Source organism: Oncorhynchus mykiss, chromosome 13 (assembly GCF_013265735.2).
Source record: "Oncorhynchus mykiss isolate Arlee chromosome 13, USDA_OmykA_1.1, whole genome shotgun sequence".
Lineage (NCBI taxonomy): Eukaryota > Metazoa > Chordata > Actinopteri > Salmoniformes > Salmonidae > Oncorhynchus > Oncorhynchus mykiss.
In genome coordinates this window covers 60512796-60537013 of record NC_048577.1, presented here as the reverse complement: position 1 = coordinate 60537013, position 24218 = coordinate 60512796, and the positions used below count along the sequence as shown (strand labels likewise).

At 45.1% G+C, this 24218-nt stretch overlaps 1 protein-coding gene across 1 annotated transcript in view; it reads left to right on the top strand.

Annotated features, from left to right (window-relative positions):
* The window catches only part of LOC110486976 (ras-related protein Rab-26), a 101409-nt gene that overhangs the window by 28921 nt on the left and 48270 nt on the right, over positions 1-24218 (top strand). The window contains exons 3-5 of the mRNA XM_036941791.1: positions 15906-15947; positions 17915-17981; positions 23668-23720. Of these exons, the coding sequence (XP_036797686.1) occupies positions 15906-15947; positions 17915-17981; positions 23668-23720 (162 nt within the window). The remainder of the gene's footprint in view (positions 1-15905; positions 15948-17914; positions 17982-23667; positions 23721-24218) is intronic.

The window sequence follows — 24218 nt, the reverse complement described above, 5'->3', positions numbered from 1 at the left end:
CTATCAGAAGCAGCAGAGCATGGTCCCTCCTATCAGAAGCAGCAGAGCATGGTCCCTCCTATCAGAAGCAGCAGAGCATGGTCCCTCCTATCAGAAGCAGCAGAGCATGGTCCCTCCTATCAGAAGCAGCAGTGCATGGTCCCTCCTATCAGCAGCAGAGGGCATTACTCCGCAGGAAGTTGTCCAGGTCCGAGTTTTGTGTTAAGTCGAGGGCAAAAAAGAAGACGGATCAGCTGGATGATACCAGCCATGATGAACAATATTGCGGCAGAGTTAATAACTTCAGCTTTAGATACTCCAGCTGAAGTAGAGCACTTCCCCCAAGTTCCCTCTTCTCGCCGATCAACAATTTGGAGTCACTCATGTCATCATGGAAACATAACCTGTTAATACAGAATTGGGTCAGTATGTGGTTGTGGTTTGTATCCACAGCTACAGCACCCCTTTGATAAATCACTAGAAAAAAATATAGATATTAGTTAAATATTTGTACACTAGGCCTTTATTGCGCCTGTATAAGCATAGAAAAATACTCGCCAACAAAACATTTCCTTAGCACATTAGATCTACTTATCACTATGTTTAGCCAACTGTACAAAGTATTTCTACCGGTAGCTTGCAAAGTAAACATGATCAGTTAACAGTACATCGGCAAATACACCCCTCTGCTGCTTTGACAGGCAGAGCCCAAAAAGGATGGGAATGTCACCTAAACCACTCATAATTGTCAGGTATAATTCACTTTAATTTTATACCACTCAAATATCCAATTAACAGCGGCCGTTTATGGAGAGAGATCGTGAGGCTCAGTGGAGGCTGCTGAGGGGAGGACGGCTCATAACAATGTCTGGAACGAAGTAAATGGAATGGCATCAAACGCATGGAAACCATGGGTGTTTCTCAATATGCATACTCCCGTGCTCCACACTCATGCTCCAAGTGAATTCCCAAAGGAGGTTCTCTTGAGTATGTTCTTGTGTGGATGAGAGTGTGGAGAATGCATAGCATTACATTTGAGAAGCACTCACACTCCCCCTACCTTACGTTGCATCCCCTCATTCACTACTTCCAGCCAGGACAATGGTAACAATAGAGACGAAACAAGATATATGTTTTACTTCATAACTATCAGCTAGCTATATGTGAATTTTTTTATAATGTAGCTAACCAGATAGTATAACAGGCAAGAATGACTGAAAACCAATGTTATCCAATATAGCTGTCAATTCTTTGTTGGTAGCTAGCTAACAATTATTTGTGGCTATCTGGCTAGCTAACAGTAGTAGCTAGCCAGTTAGTTCTATTGACTTACTATGGGCTTGGGACCTACGCACACTGCAATGGGTTTTAGAAGCAGGTAACCATGCCAAAATTAACACAGCATGTATTTTTGAACGTATCAAGATAAAATATTTTACTCAGGCAATATATGAGATGTGAATAGGCAACATTTCATTCCGAAGTCAGTTTATTTTGCTCATTAATTTCAAGAAAATGTTCTGAATTTTTTTTACGGTTACGTCATATTTCTCTGCATACTTTCTGTTGAAGGTTGCATCAAATGGAGTGTGCATTCGAGAAGTGCCCTGCATGCTCCGTTTCGCATTCTTTGATTTTGACTCATACTCCGACCCTCCGTGCTCGGACCACAGTAGAATGCATTTTGAGAAACCACGTGTTTGATGTACAGTGCCTCCGGAACGTTTCCATTGATCATCCTTCAGATGTTTCTTCAACTTGATTGGAGTCCACCTGTGGTAAATTCAATTGATTGGACATGATTTGGAAAGGCACACACCTGTCTATATAAGGTCTCACAGTTGACAGTGCATGTCAGAGCAAAAACCAAGCAATGAGGTCGAAGGAATTGTCCGTAGAGCTCCGAGACAGGATTGTGTTGAGGCACAGATCTGGGGAAGGGTACCAAAACATTTCTGCAGCATTGAAGGTCCCCATGAACACAGTGGCCTCCTTCTTCCATTTAAGAATGATGTTTGGAATCACAAAGACTCTTCCTAGAGATGGCCGACTGGCCAAACTGAGCAATCAGGGGAGAAGGGCCTTGGCCAGGGAGGTGACCAAGAACCTGATGGTCACTCTGACAAAGCTCCAGAGTTCCTCTGTGGAGTTGTTTGTCCTTCTGGAAGGTTATCCCCATCTCTGCAGCACACCACCAATCAGGCCGTTATGGTAGAGCGGCCAGATGGAAGCCACTCCTCAGTAAAAGGCACGACAGCCCGCTTGGAGTTTGCCAAAAGGTACCTAAAGGACTCTCAGGCCATGGGAAACAAGATTCTCTGGTCTGATGGAACCACTAATGACATCTTTGGCCTGAATTCCAAGTGTCACGTCTGGAGGAATCCTGGCACCATCCCTATGGTAAAACGTGGTGGCAGCATCATGCTCTGGGGATTTTTTTCAGCAGCAGGGACTAGGAAACAAGTCAGGATCGAGGAAAAGATGAACAGAGCAAAGTAGAGAGATCCTTGATGAAAACGTGCTTAGGACCTCAGGCTGGGGGCGAAGGTTCACCATCCAACAGGACAATGACCCTAAGCACGCGTCCAAGACAACACAGGAGTGGCTTCGGGACAAGTCTCTGAATTTCCTTGAGTGGCCCAGCCAGAGTTCGGACTTGAACCCAATCAAACATAGATTAGATTAACAATTATCTTCATTCCATTCACCATATAGCTATTAATTTGAACTCTTATCAAATTGCTTCAAACCAAAACACAGAAAGAGTGGTAGAGTTGCTGGGGGTGGGTGTGACTGACATGCTTTTTAGTGCTCAATGCTATTATACTTTGCAATCAACAACATTTCAACATTTTTTCTCTGTGAGGCTCCTTCTACACTGACTAAGTAGCATCTGATAATGTGAGAAAAGTCTCTCTCCATCCACTGAGGTGGTGGGGATGCACAGATGTGTGAGCTAAGGCTGGAATACTGTCCCGACTAGCTGCCCATCAGTCCACTGCAATCTCTTCCAGCATCTGCCTTGTCGATGACCATGTATCTGGGTCACTATTCTGCAGTCACCTGGTTCAGAGCAGGGATGGCATGGACATAGTCCTTATTATCCTTTCTTCCACCTACCACCTGGGATGGAACAGTTAGTGATTTGATCTAGGTGAAGGCAGAGGTGCTTCTCCAGCACAGTCTGCAGCTTGATTGAGCATGCTGCCATGGCATACAGGAACAACTCAGTGCAGGAGACCCTGTCTTCCTCTGGAAATTGCCCCAGCAGCTGTATGAGGGCGCCAGCCATTCTCATACTACATTTGCAGGTCCTCCAGCTTGCTGGCGACGTTGTGAGCTGTTGGCAAAGAGGTTTCCTCCAGCTTAGTGGCTAAGCTGACAATCTTCACACTATGCTCCACAATGAACACGGCCTGGGCCTTCTTCGGGGCCTTGTTCCCTCAGCAGCTCACAAAGGTCCTGGTCACACTTCGCCGTATCTGGTAAGGTCGTAGTGAAGTCGGTGAGCACATCCATGTAATCTGCCAGGTACTCCACAGCACGTATCCAGGAGCCCCACTTGGTCTGCACAGCATACACAGGCATCATAGTAAAATGGACATTTTCAAGCATGAATGATCTCAGCTCCAGATGACGCTGGGTTGCCTGACGGAACACTTTCTTCACCAGAGCACACAGCCTGTTCACGTCCTCCAGCACCAGGCTCAGGAGATGGGCAAAGCACACAGCCTGTTCACGTCCTCCAGCACCAGGCTCAGGAGATGGGCAAAGCACACAGCCTGTTCACGTCCTCCAGCACCAGGCTCAGGAGATGGGTAAAGCACACAGCCTGTTCACGTCCTCCAGCACCAGGCTCAGGAGATGGGCAAAGCACACAGCCTGTTCACGTCCTCCAGCACCAGGCTCAGGAGATGGGCAAAGCACACAGCCTGTTCACGTCCTCCAGCACCAGGCTCAGGAGATGGGCAAAGCACACAGCCTGTTCACGTCCTCCAGCACCAGGCTCAGGAGATAGGCAAAGCACGTGACGTGTCCGGATTTGTCTCAAAGGCCTTTCAAGATGCTGGTGAAAGCCGTTTTCATGCAGCTAGCTGAGTCGCTTACAAAAGCCCACACATTATTAAAGTCAACCCCATTGTTGTTGAGACAGGACATGACAACTTGGGACACAGTGGTAAAGTTTACTGGTGTAGGATGACGAGTGCACATCTTCCAAAGGCATCGATTGTCTCATCAAGGATGACATAAATGTCCTTCCCTCTACAGCTTCTTTGATGTCCTGCACATATTGTGGATAGAGCTCTGGCAGATATTCTGTACGCAGATGGGATGGCGCTGGGATAGACCCTCCCTGCTTGCAGTGTTTCTTCAGAAATGTGGGGAACTTGGGCCCCTTCTCGAAGTATGTCTGCTTTGATTAATGATCTTGAGAAGTCCAAGATTAATTCCTTTCTCTCAGCTGTGGAGGGAATATTTAACAGACAGGAGGCCAGGGGCTGTGTTCTTGTTTGGACTGGAAAACAATTTAGAAAATAAATAACAATGGTTCATTTGGTAAATTAAGAATTCTCAGGTTGAGTTCAATAGCAGGCCTACAATAGATACACCTGACAGAGGCCTGGGACATACAGAAACAGACACACAGCCCATAAACCTGACAGAAGGTCTCACACACAAAAACATTTTCAAACAATGAAAGATACTGTGACTTGCTGCTTTTGTCTTTCCTAACTTGTCACTTGTTTTGATAGCTCCACCACATCACTTTGGCTAATTTGTTAGCTAGCTAACATTACTTCAGCTAAGTTAGCTAGCTAGGCTAAATGATGGGATGGAGCTGGAATGTCAGCATGGAAAGTGACAGCGTGGAAAGCTTGCACGGCTAACGTTAACTAGTTGACTTAGCTGAAGCAGGGGCACACTGAAGCAGCTACTATGTAGATACAGACAAAAATGGATTTGTCAAGAACAGATATTAGCTAACTACAACAAACCTACTAGCTAGTTAATATATCTGTCGCTAGCTAAAGCATCCAAATGTTTACCTGGTCCACTAGCCCTCCTATTTTTGTGTCGGAGCGACCTCAGGTGCTCCACCTCAGTTTGACACCGTATGTAATCGATTGAAAGCTGACAGACTTTGCAGACAAGTACTCCTCCATCCTCGTTCAGTTCAGCTGGAAACTCCCTGACCTTGTCCCTGGCTGTTATTCTGGTCGCCAAACATTTACTCCTCAGCTCCTCTGCTGTTAATCTGTTCTTTTTAATCAGATACTTCTTTCCTCAGACCGCTGTCATTCGTTCACCGAGCTGTCTGCACCCTGCACCTCTCACTCACTACTTTTCCTTGATTTGAGATACATCAATGAAAACGGTGGAAAAACTGTTATTCAACAACTTTATTTAACTTTGCTATCAGCTGGCAGCTTTTTAGCTTTAGAATCCTATGCATTTTATTGGAAATTCTGCGGATATTCGTCGGAGTTCTGCATGCGCAGATTTTGGCTAGTCATACGTGATGCATTTCCTGCTTTTACTTATGCAGGAAAATAAAAGTAAGGCATGTGATATATAATTGTCACCCTAAAATAATCTCATATAATTATAGTTCATACAGGTTTTATACCAACTCTGTATAAATAGCATCTAAAATATACATTGAGTGTAGAAAACATTAAGGACACCTGCTCTTTCCATGGCAGACTGACCAGTTTAATCCAGGTGAAAGCTATGATCCCTTATTGATGTTACTTAAATCCACTTCAATCGGTGTAGTTGAAGGGGAGGACCAACTGACCTACTCCCTGACCAAAATGGCTGACATTTTATACTGTCATAATAACATTCATGTCCATTCTTGTATTCTAATTATATGGCTTTGACAGCCTCGTATATTTCAAAGTTATAGAGAAGTCATAGAAAGGTATTTTTTCACATCCATGTTTCACCTAAATGACTGACTGAGTCACTGAACACACTATAGGGAGCAAATGTGAACTGTTTACTGTGTGTGTGTGTGCCCCTGCTTATTTGGGTAATGATAAAATCATATTGTTTGATCCACTGTCATCTGGTTATAAACTCGGACCACCTATGCCTTGATAAGAAATGTTATCCCTGTCCGGGAACAACCCCTGAGCTATGAGGAAGTACATAGTTCCACCCAATGAACAAATGAAGTTAAGAGACAGCACAGGAGTTGAATAATAACATTTTATTTTAAATAATAATGAAAAAAGTAATTCATAATAATGGAAAAGCAATTCACTTTGATGGCAGTTCCACCACCTATAAAACTTCACACCTCAACCAGCCCTTAGACAACATCTACATGTCCCTTCAAAGGGGTTTTAAAAGGAAGTAACTACTGTGAGTCTGTTTCATGCATCGCTGAGTCAAGACAATTGGTGGGCAATCTTACCCTGCAGGGTCCAGTGTGGGTCCAGACCATGAAGCGTATCCATCACCAATCATCTAATTGCTTACAACTATTTGCTGCTCTCAGATTCACAAACATGTAAGATACGGTTTAGGCCAATAGAGTCAATGATCAACTCAGGCTTTTATTTTTTAAAGCAGCAGCAGCAGCAGAGTCCCTCCTATTAGAAGCATTGAAGCAGCCCACCTAATGGGTTCAGCTGAAAACATAAGGCCATTACTCTGCAGGAAGTTGTCAGGGTTCAAGTTTTGTGTCAAGTCGAAGGCAACAAAGGAGGTAAAGATCAGCTGGATTAAACCAGCCATGATGAACAATAGTCCAATAAAGTTAATCACTTCGGCTTCAGACGGATTCCTCTTGATGCAGTTAGTGCACTTTGATCTGTAGAGGAAGAATATCAGCCCTAAAAATAATATCAGCCCGAGCATAAAGGAGAAGGAGGAGAAGGATAAAATCAGTTTCCTTCTGTACTGCAGAAGGTCTAACATTCCTAAAGCACATGCCCAGGTCACCATGGAGATTATCCATCCTATGACCCCCGTGGTGATGGCCGCGACCTCTGTTCCACTTGTATACAGAGTTCTGCTAAGTATGACCCCTCCAATCAGGAGAAATCAGTTCCCTCTTCTCTCCAGTCAACTCATTGGAGGAGTCGCTGAGGATTGCCCTGGCCTTCCAGGAGACAGGAATGAGGATGAGAAATCCGGCCAGGATGAAGAATATTCCTGTTATAATGATCAACTTGGATATCTTGCCCTTAATGTAGTTGGTGGTCTTGTGCCCAACCATGGAGACCATGACTCCCAGAAACCCCAGGATAATAGCCATGATGGTCATGGCTCTGGTGGCCTGCAGGTTGGAGCTCCATGCGGAGCTTGGCATGGAGTCGTAGACCTCACACTGAATGTGGCTCGTGCTCCTTTTCACACAGCTCATCCACAGGCCGTCCCAGACCACCTCCGTGGTGACAAAGTTAGCTGCTGTGAAGGTTGTCTCCATCCAGGTGGGGAGTGCACACACTACAATGGTGGTGATTAATCCGATTACTCCCAGGATGATGCCCACAATCTCCATGCCCATCGACATACTGGGTCCCTGGGTACATTTCTCTACACCTGCCCGTCCTGGAGGAACAAGGATGTGACTCAACAAAGACATTTCAAAACCGCAGAGATGTTGAACTTCCAGAGATCCTGGAGCTATGACAGCTTAAGTCTTTACAAAGTTCAAGAACAACAGATTATTTCACTCTGAAGTTTGTTGCTGAAGTTACTGTTACATAGGAAAGTATTTCCACCAGTATGTTTTATTAAAATGACAGATTTATGTGTGTGTGTGTGCTCTGTCTGGGGTAGCGTTTCTAATTAGTGAGATTGAGCTGTGCCACCTGCTGTCCTAATGCCACCAGGATGCAGAGAGGCCGACCCTGAAGAGGAACATGAATATTTAACAACACTTACTGGAGGGAGGGAGAGCTGGTGTTATTTTGCTCAGTAATTACTGACAGACCCACAGGGGTCTAGGCTAGACTGGACTGTACATCTCCAGAGCAGCTTGTCAGAGAGCACAGTAATGGGGAAATAAACTCAACGACTGAGGCCCTCTGAGAGATGGGAAGGATGGTGGGAGTAGAGGGAGGGAGGGAGGGAGAAGGTGGAAGAGGGGAATGGACTGGTAAGGAGGGGGAGAGATCTGGCAGAGGGAGAAAGATTGAGGAGAGAGCTTGAGAGATGGAGAGAAGGGGTAGAGGTAGAGATAGAGAATGAAGAATCGTGTGTATGTGTGTATATATACAGTATATCTTGAGATACTTGGCTGAGATATTTAGCTTGTTATGGCTGTACAGAACAACAGCAGACTCTAGCCTCATAAATATATACAGTATATCGTATAACACGTTGCATACAGTATTTACCAGCCAGAGGACTGAGGATTTACTGTTTTGCCCCTGTGCCTGTTCAATCCCCGTGTGTCTTAATTTAAGTTACTTGTAAACGGCTATTGGGACCTGTCCTGTGGGCTGGTGGTAAATGAGACCTGTCTTGTGGCCTGGTGGGAGATGAGATCTGTCTTGTGGCCTGGTGGGAGATGAGACCTGTCCTGTGGCCTGGTGGTAGATGAGACCTGTCCTGTGGCCTGGTGGTAGATGAGACCTGTCCTGTGGCCTGGTGGAAGATGAGACCTGTCTGGTGGGAGATGAGACCTGTCTTGTGGCCTGGTGGGAGATGAGACCTGTCTTTTGGCCTGGTGGTAGATGAGACCTGTCCTGTGGCCTGGTGGTAGATGAGACCTGTCTTGTGGCCTGGTGGGAGATGAGACCTGTCTTGTGGTAGTTGAGACCTGTCTTGTGGTTGATAAGACCTGTCTGGTGGTAGATGAGACCTGTCTTGTGGTCTGGTGGGAGATGAGACCTGTCTGGTGGTAGATGAGACCTGTCTAGTGGCCTGGTGGGAGATGAGACCTGTCTTGTGGCCTGGTGGGAGATGAGACCTGTCTGGTGGTAGATGAGACCTGTCTTGTGGCCTGGTGGTAGATGAGACCTGTCTTGTTGCCTGGTGGGAGATGGGACCTGTCCTGTGGCCTGGTGGTAGATGAGACCTGTCTTGTGGTAGATGAGACCTGTCTTGTGGTAGATGAGACCGGTGCTGTGGTCTGGTGGGAGATGAGACCTGTCCTGTGGCCTGGTGGTAGATGGGACCTGTCTTGTGGCCTGGTGGTAGATGAGACCTGTCTTGTGGCCTGGTGGTAGATGAGACCTGTCTTGTGGCCTGGTGGTAGATGAGACCTGTCTTGTGGCCTGGTGGGAGATGAGACCTGTCTGGTGGGAGATGAGACCTGTCTTGTGGCCTGGTGGTAGATGAGACCTGTCTGGTGGGAGATGAGACCTGTCCTGTGGCCTGGTGGTAGATGAGACTTGTCCTGTGGCCTGGTGGGAGATGAGACCTGTCTTGTGGTCTGGTGGGAGATGAGACCTGTCCTGTGGCCTGGTGGGAGATGAGACCTGTCCTGTGGCCTGGTGGTAGATGAGACCTGTCCTGTGGCCTGGTGGTAGATGAGACCTGTCCTGTGGCCTGGTGGGAGATGAGACCTGTCCTGTGGCCTGGTGGTAGATGAGACCTGTCCTGTGGCCTGGTGGTAGATGAGACCTGTCCTGTGGCCTGGTGGGAGATGAGACCTGTCCTGTGGCTTGGTGGTAGATGAGACCTGTCCTGTGGCCTGGTGGTAGATGAATGGTGGTCTGGGCAACTAACACTCAGTCTCACATCAGAATTAGATGTTCATCCATGTTTCTCAAATGTCAAATTTTGAAGTTGTTGCAGACCTTAAAATTATAATTGTGTTAAAGTTAAGTTTAGGCATTCACTCCAAATGGTTATGGTAAGGGTGTGTGTTTGTGTATCTGTGTGTCTTTGAGCGTGCACAGTGCCGTTTGGCAAACCCTGACAGGTCTCCAAAAAGTAGAGCAGCAAAAGAGGGCCTTCCTATCTCTGAGGGCCTCAGTCTTTGAGTTGATTTCCCTATTACTGTGCTCTCTGACAAGCCGCTCTGGAGATGTACAGTTCAGCCTAGCCTAGACCCCTGTGGGGGGTCTGTCAGTAATTACTGAGCAAAATAACTATCTGTCTCTCTCTTTCTCTCTCTGAGTGTCACTCTTTCTCTCGGTCTCTCTCTCTCGGTCTCATTCTCTCGGTCTCATTCTCTCGGTCTCTCTCTCTCGGTCTCTCTCTCGGTCTCATTCTCTCGGTCTCTCTCGGTTGGTTGCTCTCTCATCTCTCGGTCTCTCTCTCTCGGTCTCTCTCGGTCTCTCTCTCTCTCGGTCTCTCTCTCTCTTGGTCTCTCTCTCTCTCGGTCTCTCTCTCTCTCTCTCTCTGTCTCTCTCTCTCTCTCTGTCTCTCTCTTGGTCTCTCTCTCTCGGTCTCTCTCTCTCTCTCGGTCTCTCTCTCTCTCTCTCTGTCTCTCTCTCTCTCGGTCTCTCTCTCTCTCTCGGTCTCTCTCTCTCTCTCCCTCCTCCACTAGTACTGTATTATCACTGTTAATTCATCTCCTCCACTCTGTAGGAACTAAAAGGCAGTTTCATACCTTGAAGGGCCTTCAGTCAGTACATTGTGAAAGCACATGCCTTAAATCTTGTATTATAAATGGGAGAGCTCTCTATCCAGCTCTTTTATCACAGAATCACTCAAACTAAATAATGTTCAGTCATGTGTTTTTCAAAAATTCATAGCCTGTAAAACGGTGTTAGATTGATCCATGTGTCTGAAAATGATTGATGCGAGGAGAACACAGCTTCTCTCAGCCCCAGTAGATTGACAGATCTATTGACCATCATACAATACCTGTTGGCAGTGCCTCCACAATCAACCTTTTGAGAGAGAGAGCCCATTGGAGTCCTGTGGCAGTTTCAGCTGCTCTAATGCCATCAGGCTGAGTGGACCTAGAAATGATGATTAGGCCTAGTCATCCCATCTATCAGTGGATTCTAGTGAGCTGTATCCTAAACCCCACTGGGCACCACTTTACACTGTGTTTTCTCTGGGTCACTGAATATTCAACAGGCCTGAAGCACGGAGTGAGCTGTCTTTCATGACAGATAGAGACACACAGTCTCCACTCATGTCTTAGATTGTGATTACTGGGAGGAACAACCCAGGGTCATGTTCATTAGGGCACGCAATGGAAAATGATTTTAAACATTTTGCAACGGGCAATGAAAATTAGCTTCTTTTTTTTATTGGACCCATCCAGGTAGTCCCTCCTTGTTTCAGTCTGTTTTCTTCTGTTTGGTGCCGAATGAACACCACCACTGAATATGTATGAGTCCTCTTCACTGGAACCCTGGGAGGGTAAATCAACAAGTCATCAAAGATTTTATCTTTATCAGTAGTGCTCTGTGTGGGCGGAGTAGGCGATCTTGAAGGAGTAGAGCATCTTTGCTGCTTCCCCAGGGAAAGCAGGGGGGTCAGGCGCATCTCACAGCAACAAGGGATATTCTGTTGTCGCCATGTGGTTGCCATGGCATTAGTGATGAATCAGATCTGCATGTTTGTTTGCGCTTTGATTTGCTTCATTGTAATGTTGATGTAAGCTTGTGAACAGAGGTGAGATCACAGATATTGAATAGTTTTATCTTTAGAGGGGAGTTATACTGTAATTTATATATGCCTTCCCTCCCTCGGTACACAGGTATACACACTTTAAAGATGTTCATTGATGAGGAGGAACTAGGACGTGTCCCCTGATAGATTGGATACAGAGATTAACTGAGTTTATTGGTCCGTTTTTTGTGTAACCATGGATATGGAATGGCTCCCGGGAGGGTCTTTGAGAAAAAACAAATTGTGTGAATCAACTGTTTTTGTTCAGGATTTAAAGAATAAAGTATTTAAAAAAGGATATGTTTAACCTCTCTGGAACCAGTGGGACGGTAGCGTCCCACCTCGACAACAGCCAGTGAAATTGCAGGGCGCCAAATTCAAAACAACACAAATTCCTCAAACATACAAGTATTATCCACCATTTTAAAGAAACTTCTTGTAAATCCAACCACAGTGTCCGATTTTCAAAAAGGCGAAAGTACACCAGGAGATTATGTTAGGTCAGCGCCTAGTCACAGAAAACCATACAGCCATTTTCCAGCCAAGGAGAGGGCTCACAAAAGTCAGAAATAGCAATTTAAATGAATCACTAACCTTTGATCTTCATCAGATGGCACTCACAGGACTTCATGTTACACAATAAATGTGTGTTTTGTTCGATAAAGTTAATCTTTATGTCCAAAAACCTCAGTTGAAATTGGCGCGTTATGTACAGTAATCATTGTCTCAAACAAACATCCGGTGAAATTTCAGAAATACTCATCATAAACATTGATGAAAAATACACGTTTTATACATAGGATTAAAGATAAATGTCTTGTTAATCCAGCCACTGTGTCAGATTTCAAAAAGGCTTTACAGCGAAAGCACACCATGCGATTATGTTAGGTCAGCGCCTAGTCACAGAAAACCATACAGCCATTTTCCAGCCAAGGAGAGGGCTCACAAAAGTCAGAAATAGCAATTTAAATTAATCACTAACCTTTGATCTTCATCTGGTGGCACTCCCAGGTCTTCATGTTAGACAATAAATGTTTGTTTTGTTCGATAATGTCCCTCTTAGTGTCCTAAAACCTCAGTTTTGTTGGTGCGTTTAGTTCAGTAATCCAAAGGCACAAAGTGCGCTCTCAACCTACAGACGAAAAGTCAAAAGTACAATACAAGTTTGTAGAAATGTGTCAAACGATGTTTAAAATCAACCCTCAGGTTGTTTTTGTCATAAATCATCAATAATATTTCAACCGGACAAAAGCTTCGTCAATAGAAAAGGAGAAACAAGAAATGCGCGCTCCCGATCACACGCTGGACACATGTCTGGAAATTTCCACTGTCCCACTCATTTCCACTGTCCACTCATTGTATCTCCCTCATTTTCAGAGTAAAAGCCTGAAACAATGCCTAAAGACTGGCCACATGTAGAAGAAGCCATAGAGATCGCGAACTGGGTCCTAAGTCTTTGTATGTTGGATAGGCTTTCAATGGATAAACAGCCTTTCAAAATAATAGTACTTCCTGGTTGGATTTTCCTCAGGTTTTCGCCTGCCATATCAGTTCTGTTATACTCACAGTCATTTATTTTAACAGTTTCGGAAACTTTAGAGTGTTTTCTATCCAAATCAAATTATATGCATATCCTAGCTTCTGGGCCTGAGTAGCAGGCAGTTTAATTTGGGCACGCTTTTCATCCAAAATTCCGAATGCTGAAAGTTAATATCATGAATACGTACTGTACCTTTGGTGGCTTTTATTTTATTGACCTAAAACATCTAATCCGGGATTCAATCTGATTGTGCTTGTCGACTATGCACAATTTTAAAGGTCATTTCTGATCACGCTGACATCTGCAGCATTTTACTGTGAATGCAATCTCCCCGAAAGCGGTAACATTCTTTTAAAAGCTGCATTGTCGGCAACATGTGATCGATCATATTGAATCCCAGGCCTAGTGACAGTAATTCTGCATAACTCAAGATACCAGTTTGGAGATTTCCCAGGACAATGCCCTGTAGAATAGTCACATTGACCTGTGATCGATGGAAGAATAGATGCCTTCCCAGAACTGTCTGTGGTATTTAACCTTGCTGTAGCCATGAGCTGAACTTTGCCGTTTGTCACTTTGTTGCTGTAGGATCTTAGAGAACATCCACGTTGAGCTGAGTCACTGATGGCTAAGTTCCAATATCCACACTAGCGTACTACTTAGAATGCATGGTCAGTATACAGGTAACTGCCAAAATAACGGAAACACTTGAGGAAATGAGGGATACAAAGTATATTCAAATCAGGTGCTTCCACGCAGTGTTTTCCCACCACATCAACAAAACATCAAATAATGTAATTTATCGGGGAAGAATGGTGTCGCATCCCTCCAATAGTGTTGCAGACACCTGAAGAATCTATGCCAAGGCGCATTAGAGCTGGCTTGTGGTGGCTTGTGGCTTGTGGTGGCCCAAAGCCCTATTGACACTTGGTGTTGGTGTTCCTTTCTTTTTGCAGTTACATGTACATTGCTTCCTTCACTAAGTGGCATGGAGGTGTTGATCTTGGGGAAGAGCCATGCTGACTGTATGCAGGCTGTTTCTGGAGGGAGGAGTGGAATGTAGTGGAGCTCATCACTAGAGAGCTGGGTTATAGAATAAGGACTGAGAAGGTGAGAGCGAGGGATAGGTGAGAGGAGAGGAGGAGGAGGGAGGGAGAATAATAGGGTTAGGTGAGAGGAGCAGGAGGAGGAGGAGAGGGTGAGGAATCGGGTTAGGGGAGAGGAGGAGGAGAGGCAGAAAAACAGGGTTAGGTGAGAGGAGGAGGAGGAGAGGGTGAGGAATCGGGTTAGGGGAGAGGAGGAGGAGAGGGATAAAAACAGGGTTAGGTGAGAGGAGAAGGAGGAGAACAAGAGATGAGGAGAAGGAGGAGAACAAGGGGAGAGGAGAAGGAGGAGAACAAGGGGAGAGGAGAAGGAGGAGAACAAAGGGAGAGTGGGGCGACGAGGAGATCCTCTGGAGGAACAGGCCAACGTTATTAACAAAGGGACCTGGAACACTGCATTATTGATGGAGGGAAGAGGAAGAGAGAAAGGAGAGGTGGACAAGTGGAGGATATTATGCCATCAGGAAGGAGAGAAGCGAAGGGAAGGATTTCTCCATCTCTCTTCCTGATTAGTCAAGTATGGGGAGAAGTTTCTCACACACTAGCTGCACGAACACATGGAGAGAGAGAATGTCATCTACATTTGATTTGGTTACCTAAGCTATTTAAGTACGGTGCATTTGGAAAGTATTCAGACCCCCTGACTTTTTTCCACATTTTGTTACGTTACAGCCTTATTGTAAAATGTATTAAATAAAACATTTTCCTCATCAATCTACACACATTACTCCATAATGACAGTGAAAATAGGTTTTTAGAAATTTTATCAAATGCTTGAAAATACATAAGTATTCAAACTCTTTGCTATGAGACATGAAATTGAGCTCAGGTTCATCCTGTTTCCATAGATCATGCTTGAGATATTTCTACAACTTGATTTGAGTCCATATGTGGTAAATTCAATTGATTGGACATGATTTGGAAAGGCACACACCTGTCTATATAAGGTCCCACAGTTAACAGTGCATTTCAGAGCAAATACCAAGCCATGTGGCCAAACTGAGCAATCGGGGGAGAAGGGCCATGGTCAGGGAGGTGACCAAGAACCCGATGGTCTGACAGAGCTCCAGAGTTCTTCTGTGGAGATGGGAGAACCTTCTGGGAAGACAACCATCTCTGCAGCACTCCACCAATCAGGCCTTTATGGTAGAGTGGCTAGATGGAAGCCACTCCTCAGTAAAAGGCACCACAGACTGCTTGGAGTTAAAGGACTCTCAGACCATGAGAAACAAGATTCGCTGGTCTGATGAAACCAAGATTGAACTCTTTGGCCTGAATGCCAAGTGTTACATCTGGAGGAAACCTGGCACCATCCCTACAGTGAAGCATAGTGGTTGCAGCATCATGCTGTAGAGATGTTTTTCAGTGGCAGGGACTGATGCTCCCCATCCAACCTGACAGAGCTTGAGAATGGGAGAATCTGCCCAAATACAGGTGTGCCAAGCTTGTATCGTCATACCCAAGAAGACTCTAAACTGTAATCGCTGCCCACAGTGCTTCAACAAAGTACTGAGTAAAGGGTCTGAATAATTAATTTGCAAAAATGTCAAGAATCCAGTTTTTGTTTTGTCATTATGGGGTACAGTATTGTGTGTAGATTGATGAGGGGAAATAACAATTTAATATATTTTAGAACATGGCTGTAACGTAACAAAATGTGGAAAAATTGAAGGGTTCTGAATACTTTCCGAATGCACTGTATGTCTCATTAATGACATTCATGTGTTCCTGCTTTCCTTTTCCAGAATAAAGTGATGAACATTGACAGACTGAAGGTGAAGCTTCAGGTAAGAGCCTTATAATGGATTCTATAATCTGTCCTTATTTCTCAATCCTGCCCAAACTATACAGCCCCTGTTACCCCATCAGGCGTGGCGTGTGTGTGTGTGTGTGTGTGTGTGTGTCTGTGTGTGTGTGCCCCATCTCTCCTACAGTGATGTATCAGGGTTATCACCACAAATTAATTGCACAACCTAACCTAATTGCCTAAATAACTAATAAAAACAATTCTGATTCAGTAGTTATATCTCCGTGAATCTTCTACACTAAGCCCAATGTTCTCATGACCCCAGTCACTCACTGCAGAGGCTCTCTGTTTCTCTGTCTGTCTTTCTCTTTCCCTCTCTTTTTCCCTCTCTCTCTCCCTCTCCATCCCTTTCCATCTCTCTCCCTTTCCCTCTGTCTCTCTCTCTCTCTTCCTCCTCTCTCTTTCTCAATTCAATTTAAGAAGCGTTATTGGCATGGGAAACATATGTTTACATTGCCAAAGCCAGTACATTGGATTAGTTGTTTGTTTTGTGGGCAGTGTGCACATAGCAGGTTTTCTCTTGAGAGCCAGGTCTGCCTTTGGCGGCCTTTCTCAATAGCAAGGCTATGTTCACTGAGTCTGCACATAGTCAACGATTTAGTTTATATTCATGTTTATACCACTAGTTTATATTCATGAGTATGGGGGGGGGGGCTTTAGTACCTGTATGATGGGGGTGGGATGGAAACAGAAAGTAAGAGGGAGAGAAGGAAAGAAAAACACTACTCAACTGAAAACTCATATACACAGAGCCAGCCACCGTGTATTGAAATTCCACTGCACACAAAGAATCACTTTTAAAATGTAATTCATTATAAACCAACATGAGGGTCGAGGGATGCCAACACCTAGTAAGCAAACCCCTGGACTGGAGACCTGTTGTGATGGTAGCCTCTGGGGGGGTACCAGTGGTGAGGTAATGGGGGACAGTACCAGTGGTGAGGTAATGGGGGACAGTACCAGTGGTGAGGTAATGGGGGGGGGGGGGGGCAGTACCAGTGGTGAGGTAATGGGGGACAGTACCAGTGGTGAGGTAATGGGGGGGCAGTACCAGTGGTGAGGTAATGGGGGGGCAGTACCAGTGGTGAGGTAATGGGGGACAGTACCAGTGGTGAGGTAATGGGGGGGGCAGTACCAGTGGTGAGCTAATGGGTGGGGGGGGGGGGGGGGGGGCAGTACCAGTGGTGAGGTAATGGGGGGGGGGGGGGCAGTACCAGTGATGAGCTAATGGGGGGGGGGGGGCAGTACCAGTGGTGAGCTAATGGGTGGGGGGGGGGGCAGAACCAGTGGTGAGGTAATGGGGGGGGCAGTACCAGTGGTGAGCTAATGGGGGGGGGGGCAGTACCAGTGGTGAGGTAATGGGTGGGGGCAGTACCAGTGGTGAGGTAATGGGGGGGGCAGTACCAGTGGTGAGGTAATGGAGGACAGTAGCAAATGCTGGAGGAGATTGAGAGGCATAATTAGGAGAAATTCCACAGAGGTTGGACTAATGGGCGGAGGCGGAGGCAACCACTATTTTATATTCATGAGTATGACCTGATGCCTTATGCCCGCTTCACCTACCTGCACAGCATGCTGGGAAGTCACTAAGACTCCATATTCATTATCAAGCTTTCCCCCCAGTTTGAATCCAAGTTCGAAACGTTCCTAACATCAATTCTAAATTGGTCCTCTACCCCCTAGCCCCAACCCCCTACTTTAAGTTAAGTGAGAGCGACAGTGAATGCCATTTCAATTTTTGTTTGTGAGACTTTAAATCTGTCTTACCTCAAATAAGTTTTATGTAAAGCAATGAAACAGTGGTAGTGAAATGATTCATTCCTATAGAGGTGAATCCTAACTTCCCATTGACATCACTGCGACTTCACTGAGAACTTAGAATGCACCCCAATAGGACATTATACATTTACCTTTAATAATTCTCCTTTTTCTTTCTTCTTTCTCCAGATCTGGGACACAGCTGGACAGGAGCGTTTCCGCAGCGTCACACACGCCTACTACCGTGACGCCAATGGTGAGACAGACACACACACACTTCCTCTTTTTACTCTCTCACACCCAGACAAACACACTTGTGTGATTTTGTCTCAATACCGCTACAGCTGCTGTGGTGACAGAAACCAGAGGGATTCTCTCACTCATTAAGAAACGAGCTGCATTATACATTACTTAAAGTGCTGCTTAGTATGCTGAGTTTCATAACATTTAAATGCAGATTAGGATGATATGTAAATGAGCTGAATAAAATGTATGGTTCACTGTTTACATGTCTGTGAGAATGCAATTTGATTATTACCATTTGTCTTGAATGCGTGACTGTCTAAAAAAAATCAATTTTTATTCTGGATGGGTGAGTGGATGGGTGGGTGGGTGGATGGATAGGTGGGTCGGTGGGTGGGTGGGTGGATGGATGGATGGACAGATAGATGGGTGGGTATGTGGGTAGGTGGATGGATGGATGGGTGGGTAGGTGGGTGGGTGGATGGGTGGGTGGGTGGATGGATGGGCCGGTGGGTGGATGAGTTAATGGGTGGATAGATGGGTGGGTGGGGGATAGATGGGTGGGTTGGTGGGTGGATGGGTTGGTGGGTGGGTGGATGGATGGGCTGGTGGGTGGATGGGTTAATGGGTGGATAGATAGATGGGTGGGTGGGGGGATAGATGGGTGGATGGATGGGTGGGTGGATGGGTGGGTTAGTGGGTGGGTGGTTTAGTGGGTGGGTGGATAGATGGGCCGGTGGGTGGATGGGTGGGTGGTGGGTGGGTGGGTGGGTGGATGGATAAGTGGGTCAGTGGGTGGATGGATAGATGGATGGGTGGATAGATGGGTGGATGGATAGATGAGTGAATGGGTGGGTGGGTGGATGGATAGATGGATGGGTGGATAGATGGGTGGATGGATAGATGAGTGAATGGGTGGGTGGATAGATGGGTGGGTGTATGGATGGATAGGAGGGTGCATGGATAGGTGGGTGGATGGATGGATGGATGGATGGGTGGGTGGGTGGGTGGATGGATGGATAAGTGGGTCAGTGGGTGGATGGATAGATGGATGGGTGGATAGATGGGTGGATGGATAGATGAGTGAATGGGTGGGTGGATAGATGGGTGGGTGTATGGATGGATAGATGGGTGGATGGATAGGTGGGTGGATGGATAGATGGGTGGATATATAGCATGTTCACATGGTGCATGTTTCTAACGTTTTCAGTCTCCTTAAAAGCAATCTGTCATTCTGACCCTGAACAAGGCAGTCAACCCACTGTTCCTAGGCCATCATTGAAAATAAGAATTTGTTCTTAACTGACTTGCCTAGTTAAATGAGAAAAAATCATTAGCTCGCGAGCCAGCCAGCTAACTTTGGCTAGCTAGCTAACAGTACACTTTAACTTGGAATGAAAAGACTATGTCAAAACTAGAAATGTGTAATATCTGAAAATGTAGCTAGCTAGACTATCTTACCCGTGGTCTGAAATCGGAGTAGCTAGCCAGAGTGGATTTACCAGCTACGTCTATCAACGGTTGTCGCAGTGACATTCTATTTTGTTGTAGTTAGCTAGCTACCGGCCAATACCACTCCAGGTGGTATTGGAATGGTTTTAAGAAGAGAAACACCTCTCCTCTGGCTAGCCAGATTGACATCAATCTCCACTAAAGCAGTACCGGGCTGGACCGGCCTGTTCAGCAGGGAAACAGAGAGCACGCTGACCTGTCCTCTCTAGAGGCTTTATTAGATCAAGGTATTATATTCATCATTTAAAAGGTTACATTTAGATATGGACCTCATCGTTGTTATCATCAACAGCAGTGTCTCCATCTTCATGTCCTTATCATCATCATTATTCATGGTCATCATCATCATCACAATATTCATCATCATATTTGTCTTCTTCCTCATCATTATCATGATCACCACTATCGTCATTATCATGCGGGTGTGAGTGTCTGGCTCCCGTGTAGCTCAGTTGGTAGAGCACGGAACTTGTAACGCCAGGGTTGTGGGTTTGATACCCACGGGGGACAAATACAAAAACGTATACACTCAGTACTGTAAGTTGCTCTGGATAAGAGCTCCTGCTACAGTAAGTGACTGAAATGTGTGCTCCAGCTCTCCACTCAGCCATTTGATCAGGTATGATGGGTGTATGTTTTAGCCTCTACACCCTGCCACATAAACACTTCCTCCACATCAACTGAATGTGGTTATAACCCCAAAGCTTTTGCTTTTGATATGGTTCCCTGGGACGTTTCTGTAACCCAAACAACTCCTCAGCTACCCTGCGAGATAGGAAGTCAGTGCCTGCAGCCCAAGTAGCACCCTATTCCCTATGTAGTGCACTACTTTTGACCAGGTCCCGTAGGGCTATGGTCAAAGGTAGTGCACTACATAGGGAAGATGGTACCATTTGCGCCACATCCAGCTGCTTTTGAAGTCAACGAGGCGCAGACATTAGTCGAGGGACTGCTTCAGTGATTTCTATAGCTTTAGTAAAGCAAAGACAGTCAAACCCCTGGCAGCCAGTCACTGCCTCCCACAGCACGGCAGACCTCACTGAAATTCTCAGCAACAGCAAAGAGTTCTACTGTACCACTTCACTTTTTCAGAGTATATCTCAATGGTTGTCGCAGTGATATTCTATTTTCTTGTAGCTAGACAAATATATATATATATATATATATAATCTCCTCCTCTCTCTATGTATATTATCTCTCTCCTCCTCCTTCTCCCTTCTCTCCCTTTGAAGAGAACCCTGTCTGGCAATCAGACAGATAAGAGAGACAGGACATCAACTAGAAACAAATAGCCCAGTGGAGAGGCACTACTATAGCCTAGCCTACACTCGCTCTACTTAGACAGGGATTTATGTGGAAGTGGCTAAATTAATCATCCTGGTTTTTAGATGGTGAATAGCCTGGTCCCAGATCTGTTTGTGTTGTTTTGCCAGCTCCTCCCAAACAATGACCGCAGGAAATGGCAAGACAGCACAAACAGATCTGAGATAAAGCTAGAGGGAGAACAAACACTCCCCTCCTCTGTTTTCTCAGTACTCTAATCTTTCATCATCTTTCCCTAATTGTTTACCATCCTACAGAAATCTACAGTCATTGCTCAGAGAGAGTAATTTAATATCCTCCCATATGTTTTGGGTGAAATATCACAGCAGCAAGATCTGTGAGCTGTTGTCACAAGAAAAGGGCAACCAGTGAAGAACAAACACCATTGTAAATACAACCCATATTTATTGATTTTCACTTTTGTAGTTGAACTCTTTGCACATCGTTACAACACAATATATAGAAATAATATTACATCTGAAATGTCGTTATTCTTTTGGAACTTTTGTGTAATGTTTGCTGTTTATTTTTGTGTGTTTATTTCACTTTTGTATATTATCTATTTCACTTGCTTTGGCAATGTAAACATATGTTTCCCATGTCAATAAAGCCTCTTAAATCGGAGAGGGAGGGAGAAAGAGACATTTGGGAAAAATACCGTCTTCTCTCGGAGTGGCAGCACACTCAGCCACAGAGGAGCATAATAAATTAAATGTGCTGTTATCTGTGGATGTTCCTGTAGGAAGGAGAGCTGTGGCTAGACTAGGTATAGGCTAGGCTGGTGTGTTCCGCATGGTGACCAGTGTAGAGTGTGGTGGAGTTTGGTGATTTACAACTTAGAGAGGGAGGAGTGGCATGAAGAGTAGGAGGGGTGTATTATTTTAGGGACATAGTTATGGATGTATTCTGTGAGACAAGAGAGAGTCTGTGTTTGTGCGCGCGCCTACCTCCATCTCTCAGTATCTCTATTGTCTTGTCTTGACTATCATTAATGTGATGTCGATTTGTTTTATCAAATCTATTAACAATGTTTAATTATTATGATAATTAAATTAATCCCGCAACAATTAACTCATTCACAATCTTGGGGCACCACGGAGAAAAATTATTTTACAAGTTACCCTTTTCTGAATCAACTCTTAAAACTTCTAGCGTCCCGCCTCGACATCTTCAAATTAAATTACTATAAATATTTAATGTTTTCCAGAATGGATCTTTCAGAGTACCACCCGGTAGTTCTTGGTCATGTTTACCAGACTAAAGTACTTAAACAGCTGCAGACTGAATGTTCCTGTGTAGTCTTTAGTTTTGTAGAGATTTTCTGGTTCTCTGTTGAAAGTTTCAGAGTTCTAGCCATTACGTCCCTCTCAGCTCACACTGTTGGTCTCGTTGGTATAATGTAAATTTTGTCGGAAGTGGGTTTTATACACTTCTGGGAATGATGTAATGTCCGATGTAATGTCTGCGCTCACTTGGGCGTGGCCAACTGACTTGGTTAAGACTTCATATGAAAACAATTATCTTATTTAGAAGGCTGACTTCACATTACATCTTCTCACAAATAGTTTCATATTTAATCATATACGTAACCGCACATTTGGATGTGACCCTGACAACTGGGAAATGTATACATTCAGAGATACTGTTATGTTGTTATACTGTCTTTCATGAGTATAACAACAACGCTGTAGAGCGGACCCACTGTAACCTGATCCTTCTGATTCTCATCTCTACCTCCATCTCTCTCTTCTCAACTCTACCTCCATCTCTCCCCATCTCTCTCTTCTCAACTCTACCTCCATCTCTCTCCACCTCTCTCTTCTCAACTCTACCTCCATCTCTCCCCATCTCTCTCTTCTCAACACTACCTCCATCTCTCTCCTTCTCTCTCTTCTCAACTCTACCTCCATCTCTCTCCATCTCTCTCTTCTCAACTCTACCTCCATCTCTCTCCATCTCTCTCTTCTCAACTCTACCTCCATCTCTCTCTTCTCAACTCTACCTCCATCTCTCTCCATCTCTCTCTTCTCAACTCTACCTCCATCTCTCTCCATCTCTCTCTTCTCAACTCTACCTCCATCTCTCTCCATCTCTCTATTCTCAACTCTACCTCCATCTCTCTCTTCTCAACTCTACCTCCATCTCTCTCTTCTCAACTCTACCTCCATCTCTTACCTTCTCAACTCTACCTCCATCTCTTACCTTCTCAACTCTACCTCCATCTCTTACCTTCTCAACTCTACCTCCATCTCTTACCTTCTCAACTCTCCACCTACCTCCAGGTGTTGTCTGAATCAATCACACTGTCTGGTAACTAATGATCACAGTGGCTGGATCATTTTAATGGGTAGCGATCTATCACACTGTCTGGATCAGTTTAATGGGTAGCGATCTATCACACTGTCTGTGGATCATCTATCATATAAACAGGAGCATGTGATATGTTTGTTAGGTCTTTTGAAATATGTATTATGTAAGAATTGCTTGTCATAAATGATATATCTGAAAAGGAATGTTTACACAATTCTAGGCCTTGTCCTCTCTGAGCCTGGGCAGGCTCACTGGCTGTGTAGGGCAGGCCTGTCTTAATCAGGCCCGCAGAGAGCAAGAAGGAGAATTTACTGTATTATGTGCCCTCCTCAATAAAAATGAATAAAGGAACTCAGTCAACCGTGAACTAATTGGGAAGCCACAGGTCCAAGAGGCTAAGCCTAAAGGACAAGGAACGTTAGCCAGTAATTAGTTTCAAATGAACTCTTCGTTGTCAATGGGTTCTGCCAGGCCTGCTACTTCACTAACATTTACTTATGCTCTCTCCCACTTCTTCTCTCTCTCTATCTTCCTCGCTCCCGTCTCTCTCTCAGCTCTCCTGCTGCTGTATGACGTGACCAACAGAACATCTTTTGACAACATCAAGGTAGGACTCTCCATTTATCTTCTTTTCTCTTCCCCCCTCTTTTTTTGGTTCTAATAAGCCCTGAAAATAGCCTGTAATAAGCTGACATAAGAGTGCTTTCATGGAACCTATTTGGCTAATTATTGTGTTAGAAGCTTTCTAAGTGACTTGGAGGTCTCTTTGATAATGGAGAAAATATGTCTGTCTCTCAAGTGTCATTTTGTAACAAAGCCATAACAGTGTAATGATATATCATTATATTGCGCGTGTGAGGGATGTAAGATCCTGTCATTTCTTTATCTGCTGCTGCTGCACCTGTCAGCAATAGGGAGGGAGGGAGAGGGGGAGAGATTGTACCCCTGTGTGTGTGATTGACAGTGTAGATTTAGCCCTTGGGGGTGCTGTTAGTCCTGGCTGTCTGTGTGACTCTGTCTCCCTATAGGCTGCCTCAAGGACCATTCCTCTGTCTGTCTTTCTGTCCGTCCGTCTCCCAGCTTGCCTATCTCTCGCTCTCCTCAT